This window comes from Anolis carolinensis, chromosome 1, assembly GCF_035594765.1.
Source record: "Anolis carolinensis isolate JA03-04 chromosome 1, rAnoCar3.1.pri, whole genome shotgun sequence".
Lineage (NCBI taxonomy): Eukaryota > Metazoa > Chordata > Lepidosauria > Squamata > Dactyloidae > Anolis > Anolis carolinensis.
Window position 1 is genome coordinate 265,938,521 of NC_085841.1, and position 21,859 is coordinate 265,960,379.

Here is a 21,859-nt window from a genome sequence, read left to right on the forward strand (position 1 = left end):
TCCTTTCGTTTCACTGCTTCTTTCGTCCTCAGGAGGTTATACCGTTCTGTGCCATCTGAATGGATGGAAAGGTACAAAACCACAAAAGATACAGATGAAACAGGATTCAGGCTCTACTATAGTACTTATTCTACATGCAGTTCAAAACTGAAGTTCAAGGACTGCCTAATAGCCTTCTTAACTGAGACACCATCCTTAACGAACTGCTTCATTAAAACATTGTTCAAAAGTGGACGAGGCCCATAAAGACTACAACATGCCTCAAGATTTGGGAGGAATCAGCAGTCTTGTCCATCTCTGAATGATGCACAAATGGCCCCATTCTTACTAGTGATTCTATTGACACTGACCAGAGTTCTGCTTTGTTCCTCGCTTGAATCAACCATACTTCTATTTTGGCATTCAGACTACTATTCCCAAATTGCAACTGGAACCGAATTATCAGATTAATCTCAACAGAAAAAAATTGAAGTTCTCTCCAATAATACCTGCAATAGATCTCATTTTTAGATATTCCTAAAATGCCTACTAAGCATTGTAAATTCAATCATTTCCTTTTAATTAAGAAAACCTACTAACATGAAAACTAGTTTAAGTTGTTAAAAATAGTATAGTACTTACTGTTGCTAGCTAGCCACTCATTAAGATCTATTTCACGTGGTAACATGACTAATTCTTTGAATTCAAAGTCAGTAATCCTGGACTTTGTATATTCGGGCTCTAGGTAGAGTTTCTTTTCTTCTGGTGCAGGCTTTTTACCATTTGGTTTTCCCTTGGATTTCCTGAGGAGGAAAGACAGAAACAGTGTAATAAATTATCATCTGAGATACACTTTATCTAAATCCACTCCATATATAGCCCCTGCATATATTTTGTCAAAGTACATCATCCAATTTTCTTTAACACTAAAGGGGATGTGGTGCTACCAAGTGTCTGGTAAGGAGGACTTCTAACAGCAACCAAAGATAAGACATATGCTCCCTAGTTGGCTTTGCATGGTTTGAAAATGTTATTGCCTCTCTGCCCTTCCCTATGAAAACGGGATATGTGCCAGGCTGTTTTATTTAAGCTGCCTTCTATCAGATGATTAATTAATGCAGCATTCTATAGCACAGGTGTCCACTCTAGATGATTGCAGCTTCAAATATTTAGAGCCATATATGAATCCAATGAATCATACAGTCAGTGTTCTGGACAATTACGTGGAAAAATAGGGAGAACTGAGATGCATCTTCCAGGCAAAAGAATAACAAAATGTTATGAAAGATGTAATGAAGGGAAATTCAGGTCCTTCAGATGTCAAAATCTCAATCCTCTTATCTATTCATTCTATATTATGTACAAAATGCATCTGAAAGCCCTATCTATTCACACTGTATCATGGAACTGGTCCTTTGGCCTATGACTGGTTTTCTGTCCTTGTCAGCTGGATCTGGGCATCTATCATGCTTCTTGTGGCTCAGCCAATGTTCTCCTTATGCAATGACAGGTCATGATTGGTGGGCACAGCTTAAGTTCCATTTTCCCAAAATGAAACTGTTCTCTTTAGACCTGCTGTGATTAACAGCCCTAAAAAAAAAAATCAACGTGGCTTTAAGAAAAGTCACCAGCATGGTGGACCACAATGCTGTGAGAGCAGGAGGCAGAGATATCAGCCACCCTACATGTCAGTCACATTAGAGGTGTTATCCCAACTTGCAGGCATCTGTTAGACTGGGAAAAGTACACTTGGTCATACAGGATCTACTGTGCACCAGAGCTCTTGGTTGCAGATGTAGGAGCTTAGATGGCCAATAGGCAGATTTCCTGCGAGGTTGGCCTTCCCTTGTGGTTTTGGCACTGGGCTGGAACTATGTTGGAGAAAGATGAATATTGTGTGCCCCTTGCCATCACTCTGTACAAAGGGATTAGGTTGGGATGGAGTAAAGAAATGCAGAGTGCTGCCCAGTTTGGGAGTATCCCCACCTCATTCGTAGATGGCCCAAGGGCACACACAATAGCATGGGGATATCATTGGCTTCCAACCAATAGTTTTCGCAGCAGACAAACTGGAGTGTAAGGTTCGTCAATTAATAGCTGAATAGTAAATGTATGCCCTATACTTTCCAAAGGCTGCAATAGCTCTTAGCCATAAATACATAGCATTTCAACTCTGATACAAGTAATCTGTTACTTGTATGTTTTTAAGAAAACTGGTTTAGCCTCAGACTCTTCCTTATCACCGCTAGTCCTTCCTGAGGATGCACTAAATTCCACTAAGCTATCTGTCTGTGCTTTCACCTTTCCTCCCACCCCAGAAGGCACAGCTTTGCACAAAGGGCTCTTTCCATACTGTGGCATCACATGCACACCCTGTAAGGAAATGACTGAGTATGCCAATTCCAATACCCTTCAGAAATTCATTTCAAGCTTTCCAGATCTTCAGAGGAATAGCTTCTAAAAAGAGCAAAATCTCTGTTTTATGGAGCAGCAATGTGATCACATTTTCCTATCACCCAACAGTTTAAACAGTGTGTTTGGAGTAGTTTAAACCACGGTGACTATGTTCCAATTCTGTTGAAGCTCAATACTGAAAAAAAGATTTGCTTCCACCACAGAATGTACTAGCAAAACATAATAAACGAATAAAGTAAAATAATTCCCAAATCACCCTACAATATCTAGCCATGTTTCTTTATCAGAGCACATTCTTTCAATCAATACCTAATTTAAAATGCTTGAAGCACACAGATTTAGACATTAAAGTTAAAGAAGCAAATGAAAAGCTCACTTCAAGATGCTTAAATGTCAGCTAACACTGAGCTTCAGGAACGCAAACTTTTTTTTCTTTTCCCCTCAAAGTCAGATCACATCTCCTTGCAGTTTCCAAGGAAATAAACCTCAGCTATGTTAGCCAGTAAAAACATGAAGGCAAACCTACTCTCCAGGCAGCTCTTCAAGCAAAGGTTACTTGAAAAACCCAAACTAGTCTTGATGCAAATGTCAGAGGCCCAACTCACCCTGCAGTATAAAAGGGGGTACAACAATCAGCAGGGGGAAGTAACAGAGGAGAAGAATACTTAGGTCATGATGCAAAACACTGCAGCTGTTTAGGTTTGCTGGTCATCACACAGACCTACATATGCGCACGCGCGTACACACACACACACACCTTTACCCATTTGTAGCTATATTTGCCAAGGGTCTCCTCTACAAAAGCATTATAAAATAAAATTAATATGCCAAGTGTTTTCTATCAGTCTCTGATGATTTTTTTTTCTACACAGCTGTTCTCTAAATGCTCTTCAAGCCTAATAACCAAGCACTGTACTGGCAAAGGATTCACCTAGACCATACTATTATCTGTTCATGGCAATATCAAAGTTGTTTGATAACATTGATCTTCTTGATCTTTTACTGTTATATAATTGATTAAAAATCGAGCCTGATGGTGGCTTCTGATGAGAACCAGCTCTAATTAAAAATAAGCTAATCAATCCATTTCTACTTTTGTGTCATTTAAGGTTTGAATCCTATTCTGTTCACATATACATCTGAAGTGTTATTTTATTTTTTCCTACAATCCATCTGAAAATTCATATCAAATTAACACATTTTTCAAAATGTATTCTGATATCTTTCATCCAAGAAGTGTTGCAGTAATAAAATCCTTACATAATCTTAAAAGTTTTTTCCTTTAAGTACTCCACCACTGAGATTTTAACTGAGATATGAATGAGAGAGAATGTGTGTAAAACACAGACTCTCCTTTCAAAAGCATGGAAATAGGGGTCCAATTCTTCCTTAGGTATTTCCATGTATTGTGAAGCAAAATGCATTGTGCACAATAAATGACAAAGGCCTATTTATATATGATTGAATTTTTCACAATTGAGGGGATACATGGTTATCTTTTGTACTTTGAGATCTGTGTCCCAAATATCTATCTATGAAATTTAACCAGTGGAACTCATGAGGATACATGGCACAACTACACATAAACCAAACATGTACAAATTGGTCAAAAAGCCCCCAGAAAATACACATCATGTATAGTAGAACAAATTCCTTTTAACTGTCAACCGCACCCCTGTAGCTGAGATAAAGCTTATGAAAATTATTTGTATTTATTTTTACAAAGTAGCTAATCTTCACAAATATAGCTTTGTTTCCTCATTAGTCAAGTCACCTATAGATATGCATAAAAAGAGATTGGCCTGTCTGAAGAGGTTAAGAAGAATCTTACAAAGGTAATCACATAAATCACAACCTTGTTAAAATCCGGAGAGGCAACAATGAACAGTTACAGGTTCTCTTCCCATTTACTTTCATTTCTAAAGTTGCCAGATGTCCTTTGTTCTCCTGCTGGATGTTCTTTATTTCAGAGGGTCACAGCTGCTTATAAAAGTAATGAATGACCCTGATTTACATAACATAGTCCAAAAGTCTTTCTTATAAAGTTCAGATTTGGCAATACCGTCACACCTTGAAATGCATGTAAATATCAAGCTGCAATCCAAGTACCGTTGTTACTTTCCTGGAAACTCATCTGAGAAAATCAGACAAGAATTACACTCCAAATTCTGATAAAGATCTTTTAAAGAATTTTGACTTTACAATATTGTATAATATTATGTTTATTGTTAATCACACTGTGGCATGCCCACCTCTCCCAGGAGCATTTTATTTATTGCTCTGTGATTTTTTTCAGGCTATGATATCAGGTGTTCTCTAGTTTAAAAAAATGATGTTATTTGTTCTTCATTAATAACATTAGCCCTCTTCTTGCCTGGCCATGGCCTTTTGACCACACTTGATGTTTCTCTACCATAAATAAGTATTCCAGTTTCCATTTGTGAAATGTTGGAGGTCATGTCACCTGAGCTCTCACTATGCAATTCCAATGAGAAACATACCACTGCAAATAATATTTCACAACACACTATTCAGGGGAGATAATTGATCTGATTCTATCACACTACTTAGCAGTTTTTAGTCCCTTCCAGTCTTTGAAATACAGTAGATTTCTTATGAGACAAAACTGTTATGTGCAGAAAGGAAGAAAAATGTAGCAGTACCCTGCTTAGTTCAGCACAGAGTAGTAATTCGACACATGGCATTGCCACCACACGGAGCTGTTTGCCACCCCACCAGTAGCAAAGACCTGCTGAAGTCCCACATTCACCCATAGCCATCATACCCAAAATAAAGTGGAGGATTGCAGAACCATCTGGCTATAGGCACACAGCCAGGAATCATGGGCCCGGTTACTGTCTCATCCATTTATTTCGTATTTTCATACCATTTTGTTCATTCGGAATGCACTAAACGGTACACCCCCCTCTGAAATGGAAATGTCAGTGAAATGAAAAAAGTGGGAATGGTCGGCTGATTTTCAGTGTGCCAAGAGCCTCTTACTCAGTGCTTGTCGGTCCTGGCAGGGACTATAACTGGATGACAGGCACTTGATGCTCGTAGGCCTGGCTGGTAGGGCCAACAGCTGAGCACCAAGTATTCAACACTCATAGGCCTGGCAAGGTCTACAGTCGAGTGCAGAGTGCTCGATGCTTGTAGGCCTGGCTAGCAGGCCCTAGTAGGACCTGCAGCTGAGTGCAGGGTGCCAGGCGCTTGGCACGCTTGGATGTAGGCCCTGGCTGGCAGGGTCTACAGCCAAGTGCCAAACACTTGACCTGTGTAAGCCTGGCTGACAGGCCCTGGCAGGTCTACAGCTGAGCGGTGGGCACATGGCATGCCTAAATGTTGGCCCTGGCTGGTAGCCGCCAATTGCCCGAAAATCTTCCAGAAAAGCTCATTTGGATAGGCACCCTTTTTTGGAAGTGGCGGATGGAAATGGAAACGGGACCATACGAATGGAACAAACAAAAACGGATAGTGATTCCATTCAAATGCATGAGACTAGTAGCCATAGGCAAAGAAGGGCTCTCTGTGAAGGGCTCTCTGGCAATCACAGCAGGTAAAATAACTGCTTCACATTTGGCTACAGGGAAACAGTCAGAGGCTTCAGCAACCCACCCTCTGTCTCTTCTCTAGGCCCTAATAGAATACGGGAGGAGGGCTCCAGCAGGCCTACAGTTGGTGCAGAGGGTCCCTTTGGCCTCTGCAGAGGCAAGAACAGAAAGGAAATTGCTACCGTGACTAAAAATAAATATACAAGTAGGACGTACCCTTGGGTATGCCACTAACAGGATGTTATTCTGTGCCCAGATCTAATCAGAGGATTACTTTGATACAAAGTAGTGAAGTTTTCACAGAAACTATTACATCAAGGCCTACAGCACCTTCCAGCATAAATTAATATAGACTTATGTGTGGATATGTCACCAAGTATTCTTCATCACCATGCCACAAGCAACAACTAAATGACAGCTGCCACTGCTTTATTCGTTACACTTTTGTGCATAGTACACCTTTTCTATTATATTATATTTATTGCATACAAGGGCAAGATAAAAACATTAACAAAGAATAAAAACAGAACCAAAAAAAAAAAAACCAAAAGGAAACCAGCACCAACATAGAAAAGGACTACAAGGTATAATGACTATAAACAAATACTAAGAGTATTCTGAGGACCAAGACCTATTGGAAGTCCCCAGTTTTAAGACCTTGCATCTAACAGCAACTAGACGCAGAGCCTTTTCAGCAGTGGCACCATCTCTCTGGAACACCTTGCCACCTGAAGTTCGTGCCTTGCGGGACTTGTCGGCCTTCCGCAGGGCATGTAAGACACACCTGTTTCGGCAGGCTTTTGAATTCTGTTATTGATGTTTTAAAAGGTGCTTTTAGGATGTTTTTAAGATGTTTTTAAGATGTTTTTAAATTGTTGATTTTAGCCGGTTCTTGTAAGCTGCCCCGAGCCCTAGGGGAGTGGCGGCATATAAGTTTGAAAAATAAATAAATAAATAAGACAATAATCATTTTATGTGTAGTACAGCCCCTGTAGGACTGGTACTCAGTTTCACTTACTACATCCAACTAATTATGTCCTCCCTGGGAATTTTCTAGGTCTTTCAGGTGATTCTATGTTATGCTTTCACCTAAAGTTACAACAGAATCACCCTAGAGGCCCTACCTCTCTAGGAATTCTCTAGGTCATCTACTCGACTCTATGTTATGAACGTTCTAAGTCATCTAGAGTGACTTTGTGTTAACTCCTAGCAGAACTTGTTCAATACGATTTGCTATAATTAATGGTTTCCCATTTCTACAGTAAGGCCAGGAACATATCTCCTACAGATACAGGAATCATACTGCAGTCTAATTCTGAAACTATCCTCAATGTCAGATTACATTTGAGGCTACAAGGGAATCCCAGAGCAGCACCAAAGTAATAGAAAATGGATCACATCCATCAATGGATTGGAGATGCCTGTAATCTCTCATACTGGAAAGTGAGAAGCAAAAGGATAGCATTACAGACAAAAGACACAGCAGAACAAAACTTCAGGTAAACTATTTCTTTTTGTGCATAAGAAAGAACATTAAAAGGAAACAAGATCAGCGAAAAGGACTGCTACCCATCAGCAACAGACAGCACCATTCATACCATCAAATACGTTGTCAATGAGACAACCATCATCACGGATTTCAATGTTGTCTCAATACAGTGTGCCCTCACTTTTCGCGGGGGTTAGGTTCCAGGCCTGCCCGCGAAAAGTGAAAAATCGCGAAGTAGCAGCACTCTATTTATTTCAATAAATATAGCCCCCCCCTCCCTCCCTCTTTTAACGTACTGGGCTGTATTTCTTGTTGTTCGTGAGGCAATGAGACGCAGGCAGGGCCTACTGGCGCTGCCTGCAGGCGGCTGAGAAGGAAGTGTGGGCCGGGTCACGTGCCTCAAACTGAGTCCTTTTGTGCCTGTGAGGGGAGGGAGGGCCGGATGGGAAAATCTGCGAAACAGCGAATCCGCGGAACCCAAACCGCAAATTAGCGAGGGAGCACTGTATTGAAAATGCAGCATATACTTGTCTTTTCTCCCCAGTCCAGAGGGAGAAAAAAATCTCTGTTCCCCAGCCAACCTGACCTCTTGCCCCTTCTTCTAATAGTATTTGTACACAGAGTTCTCTCAATTTTCCTAGGATACATGTATAGCTTCCTGAAGCTCTCTCTTTCCCACAGGTTGGTCTCATTTAAAAAAAAACGCTTTACTCACTTTGCTATCTAGCCAATCCTTTAGCTTCTAATGCTAAAAATAGAACTGTGTTCTCACCAAAATTTTCCAACAGAAATGCAGAATTATTTCTTTTTCTAGACATGATGAAAGGTCTAGCTCCTTGTCTGCTTCCGTTTTCCTTGCTATACTCTTAAGTCTGCACTATGCATGAAACTAGTATATGCACTAATATAATTCTCACTATATGACTAATGGAGGGCACAATTTAATATTAACTTACATTTTCAGTGAAACAGGTATGTTTTTTTAAACATGGTAACTCATATTATGGGCAAAGTATCATTTATAACAGCTCTGTTTGGCTCCAAAATGTTTTTGTTTTATTTATAAAAAAAATTATTATATTTTTCTTATGTATATATACCAGGACCAATATGAGCTAAAAATAACATAGCTGATGCAGCCACAACAAATTCTGACAAATACTTATCTTGCTGGGGGAAAATAATTTCAGTATAACTTCTTTAATAACCTCCCTAACACTACCTCTGTCTCTTTGAATGAGCTACTTTGCCTGCCCAGCTAAAGATTAACACCTTTGTGTGTGTGTGCATGTGTGTACCTGAGAGACACAGAAAAAAAATCAAACTGCTAGCTAATACATTCTGTTTTTCATTAATGTAAATAAGGTTCTTCCTTAATTTTTCCCTATCATTTGGCTATTAAATATGCAAACCTGCAGTGAGAGTGTATTGTGACCTTCTGTGCTTACAGCTTCTGTCTCTTCTGTCACCCTTGTACAGATTCTTTAACCTGCTTTTCCCTCTGGTTCTAGTCAAGACAAGATGTAGACAATACCCTAGCTCTTTTGTAGTTAATAAGTACAATCAACGCCTTTTGTATTAAGAATTATTCAGAAAATAAAAAGGGAAACTGCATTTTATATTCACTATATTCAATTATTCTGCATATAAGTATTCACTCTGTAAATTTTAATTAAGTCAAAACTTGGATGAGTGACTGCAAAATGGGCGGACAAAGGCACAATTGAATATGAATGAGAGAATAGGACCAGAAGTCTCTAAGAGGTAGATTTGACAGCCTTTCACTATTACTGCCTGCCTATTGCCACATCTGGTTGATAGGAGCTGCCACTCTTTGTATGTTATTTAAAAACTTATTTCTAAAAACGCAAAATACATACCAAATGTGGCATATGGGACTTTACAGGATCTTGCTACAAGGTGAATTATCTGCAAAGTTATTCCTCTACTGCCATAGCCAGTCTGTTTTCCTGGGTTTTTACAACAGGGAAAGCAACCAATGCTTTTGCAAAACATTCGTGAAGCATCCCTCGCTTGCCAAACTGCCTGACCCCAGGACCTCATTTTTCAGCTTATCTTTTCCAGTCAAGTGCTCGCTTTAGGCCGAGGTGAACTGGCAGTCAAAAGGGAAGAGGCACAGAGAGGACCAGGGAGGAGAACTAGCTGCAACAACAGACTCCCCTCCCCACCCCCTTTTTTGTTCTGTTTTTAAAGGGTTGCTAATAATTTGTTTAGGAGGAGAAGGAAGGAAGAAAGTTCCTTGCATGCCCGGGAAGAGCTTTTATTTCATATTCTCACAGCAGTTCTTTGCCTTAAAAGGCAATCTCTGCCTAGACTCCAAATACTGCCAAGCTGTAAGCAACCAGTGCCCAAGCATGGAAAGCACAGGGAGGATGACAAGCCCCCAAAAACTACTTCACAGGACTGCCTTCCCAAAGGAGCATCCTCTCCCACCCCCACTCCCCTTGGAGGAAAACTCTTAACCAACAGGTATAAAGACAAAACGAGTTCAGAAACTGAGCATTTTCTCTTGGAAAGTGCATTCATTTTATATCATTCTATTTTAGTTGTTCACCACCCTTCAGAACACAAGGGCTTCTAAGGCAACCATATCACAAATAAAAAGAGATAAAAAGAGCAAAAACACTCTGAAGATAGGCTAAACAACATTTTCAAAACAGGTTAAAAAGCTATTTTAAAAATGACTTGGTATAGAGAGTTCTCAAGCCAGAGTGCTTCCTGTCTAGGTTGCTTTATGACAAAAGTGTCTTGCGGTTGAAGACATGGAACAGAGATGGCAATGCATTGAGTCATATTCAGTGATAGGGGTCACTGTGAACAAAGATGGCAAATAGGTGTGCACAAAAAGTACACCGAGTAGCAAAAGATGCTACTCCTATGAAAACAAAGGGAAATGATACAGCACTAATGAAAGATTCAGTCCCTTTTATTGGCAAAATTAAGTTATCCACCCACCCACCCCCAATCTACACTTAATTTTTAAAAAATAAGATGTATTTTGGAATTGTCTTACATGTCGACAAAATGGTAAAATTGACAGTGCCACTTTATACTGCTGGTAGGAATAGATATCCACATACATTTCCCTGCAAATATAACACAATCATACCAGGGACAGGTTCACTCTTTCATCACGTTTTGCTACATAAGTTTGCCTAACATCTGGGATTCTAAGCCAAGCCTCTTCTGATATTGTTGGTGGGGCAGAGCTCTGTAAAGTTAAACAAAATACAAACTCAAAAACAGATATTACAAATAACAAACCAAAGTTTCCAAGTTCTGGTTGCAACACACACACAACCACAGGTTCTATCCACAAAGTCTCATTATGAATAACAATTTCTTTTGAGAGAGAGCCACTCTGTATTCATGCTATAAAAAGTATTCATTTCTTGAAGGGAGAAAGACAAAACTGAAGAGGCATAGAATAGGAATTTACAACTTGGAGCTTTAAAACAAATCCTGTAAATGGCACTGAAGCTTCTAGCCTGAAAAATAGATCAGGTTTTAAATCACAAGGATTGGAAAGGGAATTTCTTGGTGCCCATCATCTTCAGAGAGATAAATTTTAAAGCAAACATATTACATTATTTCAAGTTTTTGTGTTCACATGCTTTCCATTATAATATGTAACACTGATCTAATATAAATTGAAATTATATTTCTGGCAAGTAGGTAACCCGTGTGCTGGGAAAAAGACACAAAATGAAGGCAGTGCCTATTTAGTGTACCATTAGCCAAGATATTTTGCTGTCTGAGATACAGCAGAAAATGCTCTCCTCCTTTTCATTCCTGGTGCAAAAAGTCAGTCAATTTTACCAAAGAGACAGGAATTCACACAAGCACCCCTCACTTTCTGGAAGTAAATAAATATACTATGTCCAAAACTGTGTTGCTTCAACCACCTGCCTCATTTTGCCTAATGGTATGGCCAGCCCCAACTCCTACTGATAAGTAGAAAATACAACATTATGAAATAATTAGCATAGTGGAGATTTTATTGATTTAAACTATGGAGCTCTGGTTTACACAACCTCCATGTGCCATTGCTAGACAAGCTTTTCACACTGTCAGCTCTCAGCAAGCATATAGCCCACATGCTGGTTACCAGATACAAACTAATGATACAGAAATATGAAGGGCTTGTCTTACTATGTTGTCATGAAGGTTCATAGTGACATCCAACTCTAAAACTTATACATTAATACATGCTCCCTCTCTCTCTCTCTCTCACACACACACACACAAGTTGTGTCTAGTAAAATATTTTGGCACATATATTTGAATTATCAACAATACTTAGGTTTATAAAATAAAATTTAATTATCCTTTTATAACTGTTGCTGCCTCTGGAAAAAAGGATTTTGTACATTCACATATAGCCTCCCTCCAAGTCAGTATTACAGATCTTAGCATAGATCTCCCAGGTCCCAGTCTAACACTAACAACTGTACCACATATTTTAGAAAATTATATATTTTTTCCAAGCTGTACAAGTGCTTCAAAGAAGAACTTAAGAAACAGACAAAAACTGTATCTACAGCTCCGGTATTTTTCTCAATCAGTGGACATTGAACTACTTCCAAGAAGGGTGCAAGAAGAGCACAGATATAGCTTTCCTGTGCCTTTTCTTGCACAAACATGGAATTCAGAAGCTGTTGTTGCTATGTGCCTTCAGATCATTCCAATTTATGGCAGCAAGATTTGTTCAGTGGGGATTTGCCTTTGTCTTCCTCTGAGGCTGAAAGAACATGAGTTGCCCAAAGTCACTCCATGATCAAGCATGGATTTCAACCTTAATTTCAAAGGTCACAGTCCAATGTTCAAACCACTACACCACACCACACCACACTACACTACACTACACTGGAGATCAGCCAAAATATATGTGGTTCCAAGTAAGTATCACATGTAACAGCTGGTTAATAAATCTCTCCACTGTACATCTGAACTATTTTAAATAACTACTATTATGGTTACATTTTTAGTTAGTAATTAACACACTAAAAAGATTCTTCTTTAAAACCATGCTGATTCTTTCACAACAACTGTGTTGTTCTATGATTTTAACTATTTTAGATTTTATAATGACAGTTTTTGACAAATTTGCAATTTCCCAGATCCATTCTCAAAGACAGGTAGTGTACTTGCAAAGGCAGCCTTACACTTCTTCAGAAAGAAGGCTGATTCCAGGTAGATGTCAGTTTTTAAAATTCAAAGATAGTTTCCACATTTGACCTCTTTCTTTTTTTCAGATGCATGACCTGTTAATTTGTCAGCCTTGTAATCTAATCCTTTGTTGCTGCTACTTGTGCCGGGTAATGTGGTTATCCAACATTTCCATTTAGTTTCTTTACAAGTTGTTCTATAGTCTAATACCAACCATCTGCCTTCACTGCCATTTAGGTGAAGCTTTCTCTTTTCTACAAGTCCATCTTGTCTGAAAGTGTTCTCCAGCATCTGAAACAAATCTAGAACCTTCCTCCCAAAACCATTGCTGATTAATTAAGGCACTCTAACAGGGCTTATACATGAAATAAACAGCAGTCTTGAGTGTGATATCTCCAAGCACAACTTCAGTGTTTTACCTTTCAGTCCCCTTTGTGGAGAAAAAGGCGGGGTTAGATAAATAACAACAACAACAACAACAACAACACCTTGCAACCAGAATTTGGCTTCCAGAATTTTACAGCTATGTTTCCCAGGATTAATGGTGGAAATATATACCATAACCAACAAACTCCCCTACTACACCAACACACAATAGCATAACATCTTCTCATTAGGCAAGGAAGTCACCATCATAATCACCCTCCTGATAGAGAACCCCCTATTGAGTTTTTAAATTGCATAATCTGTTGCCCCTAGAAGCATATTCCCAGAATGAGAGATATTAGTTCACCACATTATAAATGGGCCTTTTTATGTAACAATTCTCCCCCACCCCCAATACATTAAATAAAAATGAAAATTAGCTGGATTAGTAGCTGATAAACTGAATTTCTCATATGAACTATGACATAGCTCCAAGGTAGGAAAATCATCTTCATAATATTCAATAAGTCACTCTAAGAGGTGCCTAAATCCCCAAGAGATGAATACTTCCTTACTTTGTAGAAACACTATGATAGAAAACCTTCCAAATAATAATAATAATAATAATAATAATAATAATAATAATAATAATAATCTTTATTCTTATACCCCGCCTCCATCTCCCCGAAGAGACTCGGGGCGGCTTACATGGGGTGAAAACCCAAGCAAATACAATAAAGAACATAAAACACATCAAACAGCAAAAACCATGCGCAAATGAGAACATAACAGATAGGCACTCTATACAAATCTTACTGATTACGTAGTGGCAAAATCTTTTGAGTTTTTGCGCACTAACTCTTCAGATCCAAGGGACAGTTAAAATGTTCATACTTGAGTCAACAAAAATGTTTAGATACAGCATTGGCTTTAGACCTTGCCAGTGTTTCAGATACACAGGCTTACTGGCTTTATATATGCTATTAAATCCATTGAATGGGAGGGAGGGAGAGGTTTATCATGCTCTAACCATGTCCTGGCTTTATTTAATGCTTTTTTTTTTTTTGAGATGTCAAATCTGGCCATGGTTACATCCTGTTTGGATTACTGTAACACATTATACTTGGGTCTGCCTTGAAGATTGTTTGAAAGTTTCAACTGGTCTCATGACTTACAGCCGAATTGTTAACTGGGGCTGGATACAGGGATAACATGATGCCGTTGTTGCAAGAACTCAACAGGCTGCTAGTTTATTTCTAGGCACATTTCAAACTGCTGGTTATGACCTATGTGGCTGAAATGGTCCATGACAACTAACATTTCATATTTTCCTGTGCAAGCTGACCAGGACTCACGAGAGGCCCTTGTCTCACTCCCAACACCAATGTAAGCATGGTTGGTGGGGATGTGAAAAAGGGCCTTCTTGGTAGCTACCTCTGGACTTAGGGAGTCCAAAATCTGAGTTGTTAATTCATTTATTGATACTTTATTTCCAAGAAAAGGACAGCTTTCACATCTTATGGCAAAGCCCCCTCTCTACAAGAACATTTGTCTATATTTTACCACTCTAGAAAACATAATAAATGTACTGACAACAGTATAATAAATGTACTGACAACAAAGAAAGATTACAATTGGTTGAAAAGGCAAACAGAGTATACTAGAATATATAAGAGGTGAACTTGTGTTCATAGTTTTACAAATTCTCATTCAGTTTAACAGTCTACAGAACTGACTCCATAGGGCTGAACATTAAAATGCAATGCTGAGTTGAAGAGTAAAGATAAACATATTCAGCTCTCATGATCAATGATGTTGACTTCATGGAACAGTCACAGAATAGTCATTTCAAGAAGCTGAACTCTTTTTTTAAAGGATAAGTGTTATTCAACATAATATAACATCAGCTGAGATCAATCTGTCTCCGTATTTCTTTCTAAAGTTACCTCAAGGGAAAGAATGAGGAACTGAACTATCTTGTCCAAACTTGCCCAGTCCTGCCAGAAAAGCCACATAGACATGAAAAGTGCTCTGAACAGAAAAGAGAGGCTTTCTCTTATGTGGGAGTGGAGAGGAATCAGACATTTTTCATATCTTTTCCTTGCCCCTTATTTTGTTCATCCCATGCTTATTCATCAAAGATACTGGATTTCCACCTGCTAACCTCTTTACATTTTCTCAGAATAGAGAACACAACAGATGTGAAAAGTTCTTGCACTAAATGTGTGTAATACCCATGCTAAAATTTAATCCAGTACTGGATAAGATAGAACACCTGCCCTTGAAACTGAACATCAGCTTGGTAGGCTTGGCATTCAAAACAATGTTTTAGTACTCAGTTTTGAATGCTGGCAGACCACAATGTTCCATTAGAGTCAATATACTGATGATGAACAGAAGATAAAATATGATTCTCTGTTTTATAAACAGATATTCAAAATAAGTATATTTTGTTCTCTGTCAAGTCATATATGATTGTTTTGAAAATATAGCTGGAATGGCCACAATATGTAAAATATGAGTTATTCACTTCTCACCATCTTTCAGCATCTGTTTCTAATGCAAATCTGCAAGAGACTTTTCAACATTCCTTTCCTTACTGACTTTATAACACTGCGAACAGCAAACATTTCTGCACTGCATAGTCTCTTTCCAAGTATGTACAGACAAGCTTGTGTTTCCCTAGGCAAGTAATGTTGGACAGACTAAGAGACTAGGCAGAAGGGTGACAGGTTCCCTACTTGCCTGAACACACATTTAAGAATCTCTTCCCTGAATGCCACATTAAAGATTCCTGCAACATCCATTAACTTATCACTTTGACAATTTTTTATTTTATTTTTCATTATGAAACTGAACCCATTATGCTGAATGCTATGTACTACTACAGCAATAAGAACATCCTTGTATTTCCACTTCGCATTGTACAATGTTCCCTCATTACTTCGCGGTTCACTTTTTGTGGATTTGCTGTTTCACGGTTTTTCAATAAACTCTAAAAGACTATTATAAATCATTAAAAATCACAATTTACAGCCTAAGGAAGGGTGGAAGGATAAGCCAAAGGGAGAAAAGGAGCCCAAGCGGCAACGGGAGGAGAAGGAGGTGATAAAGACTTAAAATAGTGTATAACTACTAAAATAATGTATAAATATTTAAATAAATATAGTGTCCCTACTTCGCGGATTTTCACTTATCGCTGGTGGTCCTGGAACCTAACCCCAGCAATAAGTGAGGGAACACTGTAGTTCTCAACTTGTGGGCCCCCAAATGTTTTGACCTTCAATTCCCAGAAATCCTAACAGCTGGTAAACTGGCTGGGGTTTCTGGGAATTGTAGGTCAAAACATCTGGGGACACACAGGTTGAGAACCAGTGACTTAGCACCTTTGGTTAAACTCTTTGGAGAAGTCTATGAGAAAATTTGATTTACCAACTACAAAATCTCTGATTAACAATTTGTTTTCAACTGTTGCCATAATTTTACTGTATGTCTTTGGTAAGATATTTTTTCTGTGAAAATTCTAAACTAGAGATTACACTGCACCTCTAACGACCCCCAAATAAGAATTAAGCTGTAGTAAACATATTCTAATGGCGCTCCATGCAGTCATGCTGGCCACATGACCTTGGAGGTGTCTACGGACAACGCCGGCTCTTCGGCTTAGAAATGGAGATGAGCACCAACCCCCAGAGTTGGTCACGACTGGACTTAACATCAGGGGAAAACCTTTACCTTTACTAAACATATTCTTTATGGACACAGCTGATACTGGATAAATTATGTTTTCTTCAGAAAGCCTAGAGAACATTGTTCCTTAGATGAGAATACTGTACAGTATGGCTTTTCTTCACATATTCATTTTCAAACATTCTGAGTTAGACAAAGTTAAGGAACAGACATAGAAAAATCTATGCCTATTCTTTAAAGCTATCATTCAAGTCTGACAACTCTAAATACCAGGGCAAAGACTTTATAAAACTATAACTCCCATGATTTCTACAGGCAATATTTCAGAAGAAGAAACTGACAACCATTCCTGAATCTTACTTCCCTAAGAAAACACTTTGAAATGCATGGGGTCACCATAAGTCTACTTGAAGGCACTTACACATATAACACATGTAAGGCAGGATACAACTGTCAACTGACAAGTTTCAAGCATATGGAAAAACCTTTTACAACTAATAATCAGGCCCTGAGTCTTTGTATGTCCTTCACTGAGAGCTCTGCAGGTTGCTAAATATGATTTTCAGCCAGAACATTCTTTTTTGAGGGTGGGATAATAGCACTACATAAAAGAAGTACTTTTATAACACTTCATTTTAAGGAAACACATAAGAGCTATTTAATTTATATGGTATTTTGCCAAGCCTGCCATCCTTAAACCACTGAGCAACAATTTTGTGAAAGATCTAAGAGCCCAACTGCATTACTTGTTATTCTGATATTCAAATACCAAAAGAAAGTTGCAGGGAATTCTTTAATATAGTTCAATAAAATCTGACAGAGTTGAAGTTGGAATTGTTAGGTGGTTATCAGAACTTGCATCCTTTACAAAGAACTTCCTGATAGTAAGAGCTTTTCGCCAACAGAACATGCTGCCTCGGAGTGTGGTATAGTTTCCTTCTCTGGGGGTTTTTAAGCAGAAACTGGATGACAATATCTTGGGAATGCTTTAATTATCTTTTTCTGTATGGGAGGATGGATGGTCATTGTGGTCTCTTCCAATTCTATGTTCTATAATTCTACCAATTCTACCAAGAAAATACAATATAAATATTGGGAGTAAGTTCCCATTGGTTTCAACAAGATTCACTTCCCGCTAAGTGAGTTCAAATACCTAACCCAGGCATCACCTAAGCTAGTGACTTAGAAACCCTTGGTGGCTTGGCTCCAGGCTACCTGAAGGGCTGTATACAAGTTCCTTAACAGCTTGCTCAGGATCAAAGATCTTTTGGGAAGGAGCATTTTTATCCCAGCGCACAGGCATGCCCCATGGGATACAGGAGAGGGATCTCCCAAAGATTGCTCCAAAAACCTTGAAAGCGCTTTCAAGGGAGGTGAAGCTTTCTTCCTACTTAATGTTCTTTGGTTGGGAGATAAAGATGTTCCTATTTTAGCAGGTATTGGGAAAGTGGTTGTTTTACAGGTAGTGTTTTAGTGTACTGTGCAATGTTATCCAATGGTTTTAATTTTACAGATAGCTTAATAGTTTTTAAAGTATTGCACAATTTTTGTAGCTACATATGGTTTTATTTATATTTCTCTAGGTCTGTAAATGAGCTTTTGTAGCAGTCTTGAGGAAAAGGTATGAACAAAGGGTATGAACAAAGTGATTGAACTGGGGATAAATTAATTATATAAATATACCGTGTGTCTTTGTTTCAAACCATCTTCTTCCCCTCAAAAGCAGTGAAAACGGGATAAACCAGTACACAACAAAAGAAAGCTTTGTGAAGGATCTCCTAATGTCAGGGATGAGGGCCGAGGTATAGCATGATACTCTTTGCTTCTTTCCTCATGAATAGCAAAGAACTATGTAACCGCCCATGTAAATTTAAACATATTTGTGTGGCATAATATACTCAGATTGCATCACTTGGCCTTTCTCAGCACAGAATGGTTAGTCTGGCACACAAGCTTTTTACTTTCAACACAAAATATATAATGCTCTTTGTCATGTGCTACAGAAGTGCTACAGAAACTCTGCTTAAGAACTTCTGCCAGTCCAAAGCCAGTAAATGTTGCCTTCCTGCCAACTTTTTGCTAAGACCTAATGAGGCAAGTAGAACTTGATGTATACCTAAAAAGAGGCAATCAGGCTTCAGTTTGGAGGGATTAAAAAACGCTGAACTCCATCTGCAGACAATGATTTGCTCTATTTAATGTTTCCCTGGACTATTTTAGTTCAATGGAAAGTTAAGAGAAAAGACAAGAACAAGAGAGCTCCCCAATTGCCTACCAGTCTCCATTCCATTTGAAACGTCATTTAAACAAGTTTCTTTATGTTTTTTTTTAACTGGTGTTCACAGGATAGGTTACATTGGAATTAATGAGTGTTTTTGCTTAGCCATACAAATACTCAAATTTTCCACAGAAGATCAAATGGACTTTGATAAGAAGGAGTTTTAAAGGGCACAGTGATAACAAACATTGTAAAGAAAAGTGGAATCTTTGTTATAATTTTTTTAATTCCTCGGCAGCATCTAATTAACTTGTTGCATCAGATAATTATACTATGTATATTGTGACTAATACCTAAATTAACCAGGATTGCCAGTTTTGTAATATTATTCTTAAGAATCCATTGTGCAAAGAGAATTCTAGGAAGCAGAAATGGTATCCTTTAAAAAAGGTTTGTCTTTCTCATAGTGGTGTATATATACAGTTATGTGTGTGGGGGGTGGGGGTGGTAATCACTGCATATTTTTGTGTAACAAGACTTCTACTAGTTAAGACTGTGCCCTTTAGGATTGTAAATATTTTTTAATAATAAATGAGATATCTTGCTCAGTACAGTCTTTCCCAATCCTGTTATAGCACAGAATTTTAAGATGGTTAGGTTTTCATTATTGTGCTAAAACTATGAGAGATGGATAATATAATAGGGACCCATGGCTGGAAAACTGAGCTGCCATAATATTGTATTGTCTGGTCTTCTGTTGCAATATTCTTAGATCATGCACACAGGATTATGATGAAGTGAATAGGATTCATAATTACAAGTTGTGGTTATGAAAAAATGGTGAATCAATTTCACATCCAGAACTTTGGAAAACGTGTATATGATCTGATAAATCTGTCTAACATAGTGTATTTTCAGAAAAAGCATTAGATGTAAAAATAAAAATCAAGAGAGAGCCTTTTCTGACTCATTCTCTACATTATGACACAAAAGTGATGAAGAGATATAGACAAAATTAAATCTACCCCATGTTGTAAATAAATTTAGCTAGAGTAAAATATTCATTTTAATATTTACACTACCATTACAAGTTTTCTAACCTACAATGATGCTGTGTGCAGAGGTATTAAGAGTAAATGGGAAAATCTGCTCAATGGGTGCAGTCACTGAAAAGACGGCAAAGTATACAAGTGTTAACTGGCTGAAAATGAAGTTTGTTTATCTTTGTTTAAAAATGATACAAGCATCCCAACTGGGAAGCCTGGCATGTCTATGTCCCAATTCTTTCTGCAAACACTTAATGAAGTTCATTTCAGTTGCAAGACAATGAAAAGGCTACTGTTGTACTGACTTTAGCTCCTGCTGTATTCAGAGTCACCCAGCTGTCTTCTCTGAAGGCAGGATAATTGAAAGGGAGAAAAAAGAGAGGAGCAGGACACCTGAAAAATATCAGAACTAGCCAGTCTAGTTCTCTCAAAGGCAATTCAAGAGTTGTACATTTTCACAATTTATATGCTATCCCAAACAGATCCATATACACTGCCATCTATCTTTTTAAACACCAAATTATTTACTTTTACTGAGCAATCTATCCTACTTGTTGCTCCAAGCTCCTTTTCTAGTCTCCCTTCTCAGTTGTACTCTTTTTAAAAACAGAGCTATTAAATTTTCAATTCATCAGTCCTGCTGATGGGAGAATAATTACACAAAGAGATGTGGAAATATTTAATGACTCATTTCCTTTCGTGCTGGCACTTCAGGTAAGTACCTGAATACATAAAGAGTAACTCATTTCATATGTGAGTTTTTAATTTGTCTCAATGTTTGCTTCATTTTTCTGTCTGTCTGTCTGTCTGTTTCTTTGGAAAGACAAATGAACCATACAAATTTCTTTCACTTCCTCTATGATTTCATCACTCACCTTGTTCGGAGATTTGGAGTAAGAGGCAGGGTGAAAACACAACAAAATAATCTTACACCAAACTAGACCAAATTCTGTGGTGATGAAAGCAAAGATATTAACTTGCATAAATTATACCAAATAAGCAAGCTTCCCTCATAGAATTTATTTCATTGCTGCCAGCTATGGAGAAAGTCAAGAGGATATACATGGCCCTGATGTCTTGTCACTCATTACTGGAAATCACAAATTATGACACGACTTGCTTCCACATAACTCTTTCACAACTATAAAGAATTAAAAAATGTGATTTATTGTACTTTAGGAAGCTGAAACAAAGTATTTGCTCTTTAGGAAGCTGAACCAAGGCAAATATGTATCTATGTATGTATGCATGCATGCATACATGCATTTGGATTTTTCGTAGTCCTGTTCTTATCTTGCTTCATGGCACACATACCTATCTCTTCCCCTAGTTCATCATATTTTATCCTATATGTTCATTAACATCTCACCTTTCTACCTCATATGGAGTTTAATGCACCTTAGGCATCTCAAAGTATTGACTATCCTAAATGTGTCCCAATTTTTCATGAAGAGAGGGCAAGCACATTCTTATTCAGTAATTATATTGAAAGTGACTTTTAAACAAGTGAACCTATAGTATATGTAAAAGGTTCCAGCAGTCGAAAATGACAAAATGACTCAATGCTGATGTCATTTTCTCTTCTTTGTTAATTGAAGTTTGATTCAGCAGAAGATCTCAGCCTACGCTGATGGGCAAGCCGCAACTCCACCCCTAAAAACAGGCATTAGATTTAACTCTCAGTGAGGTGATCTTACTCATATGGCATATCATTAGCGTTTAACTCATGACTTAAGTTGCCATTGCTTAATCAGCTATGTTTTCTCCATCAACCAAGTCCTACATACTACATATGCAATCAGGTTCGGTAACTTTCAGATAGAAAGCAATGCTGTCACGACAACTGATATTTAGAAGAAAATATCTAAATCTGCATAGATTTATCCGGATGGACATAGATTAAAAATATTTT

At 38.1% G+C, this 21,859-nt stretch overlaps 1 protein-coding gene across 3 annotated transcripts in view; it reads right to left on the minus strand.

Moving 5' to 3' along the window:
* Window positions 1-21,859, minus strand: part of mob2 (MOB kinase activator 2) — a 140,679-nt gene that overhangs the window by 9,201 nt on the left and 109,619 nt on the right. For all 3 annotated transcript variants that reach the window (XM_008108150.3, XM_008108139.3, XM_003214769.4), the window contains exon 2: window positions 622-782. In XM_008108150.3, the coding sequence (XP_008106357.1) occupies window positions 622-782 (161 nt within the window). The remainder of the gene's footprint in view (window positions 1-621; window positions 783-21,859) is intronic.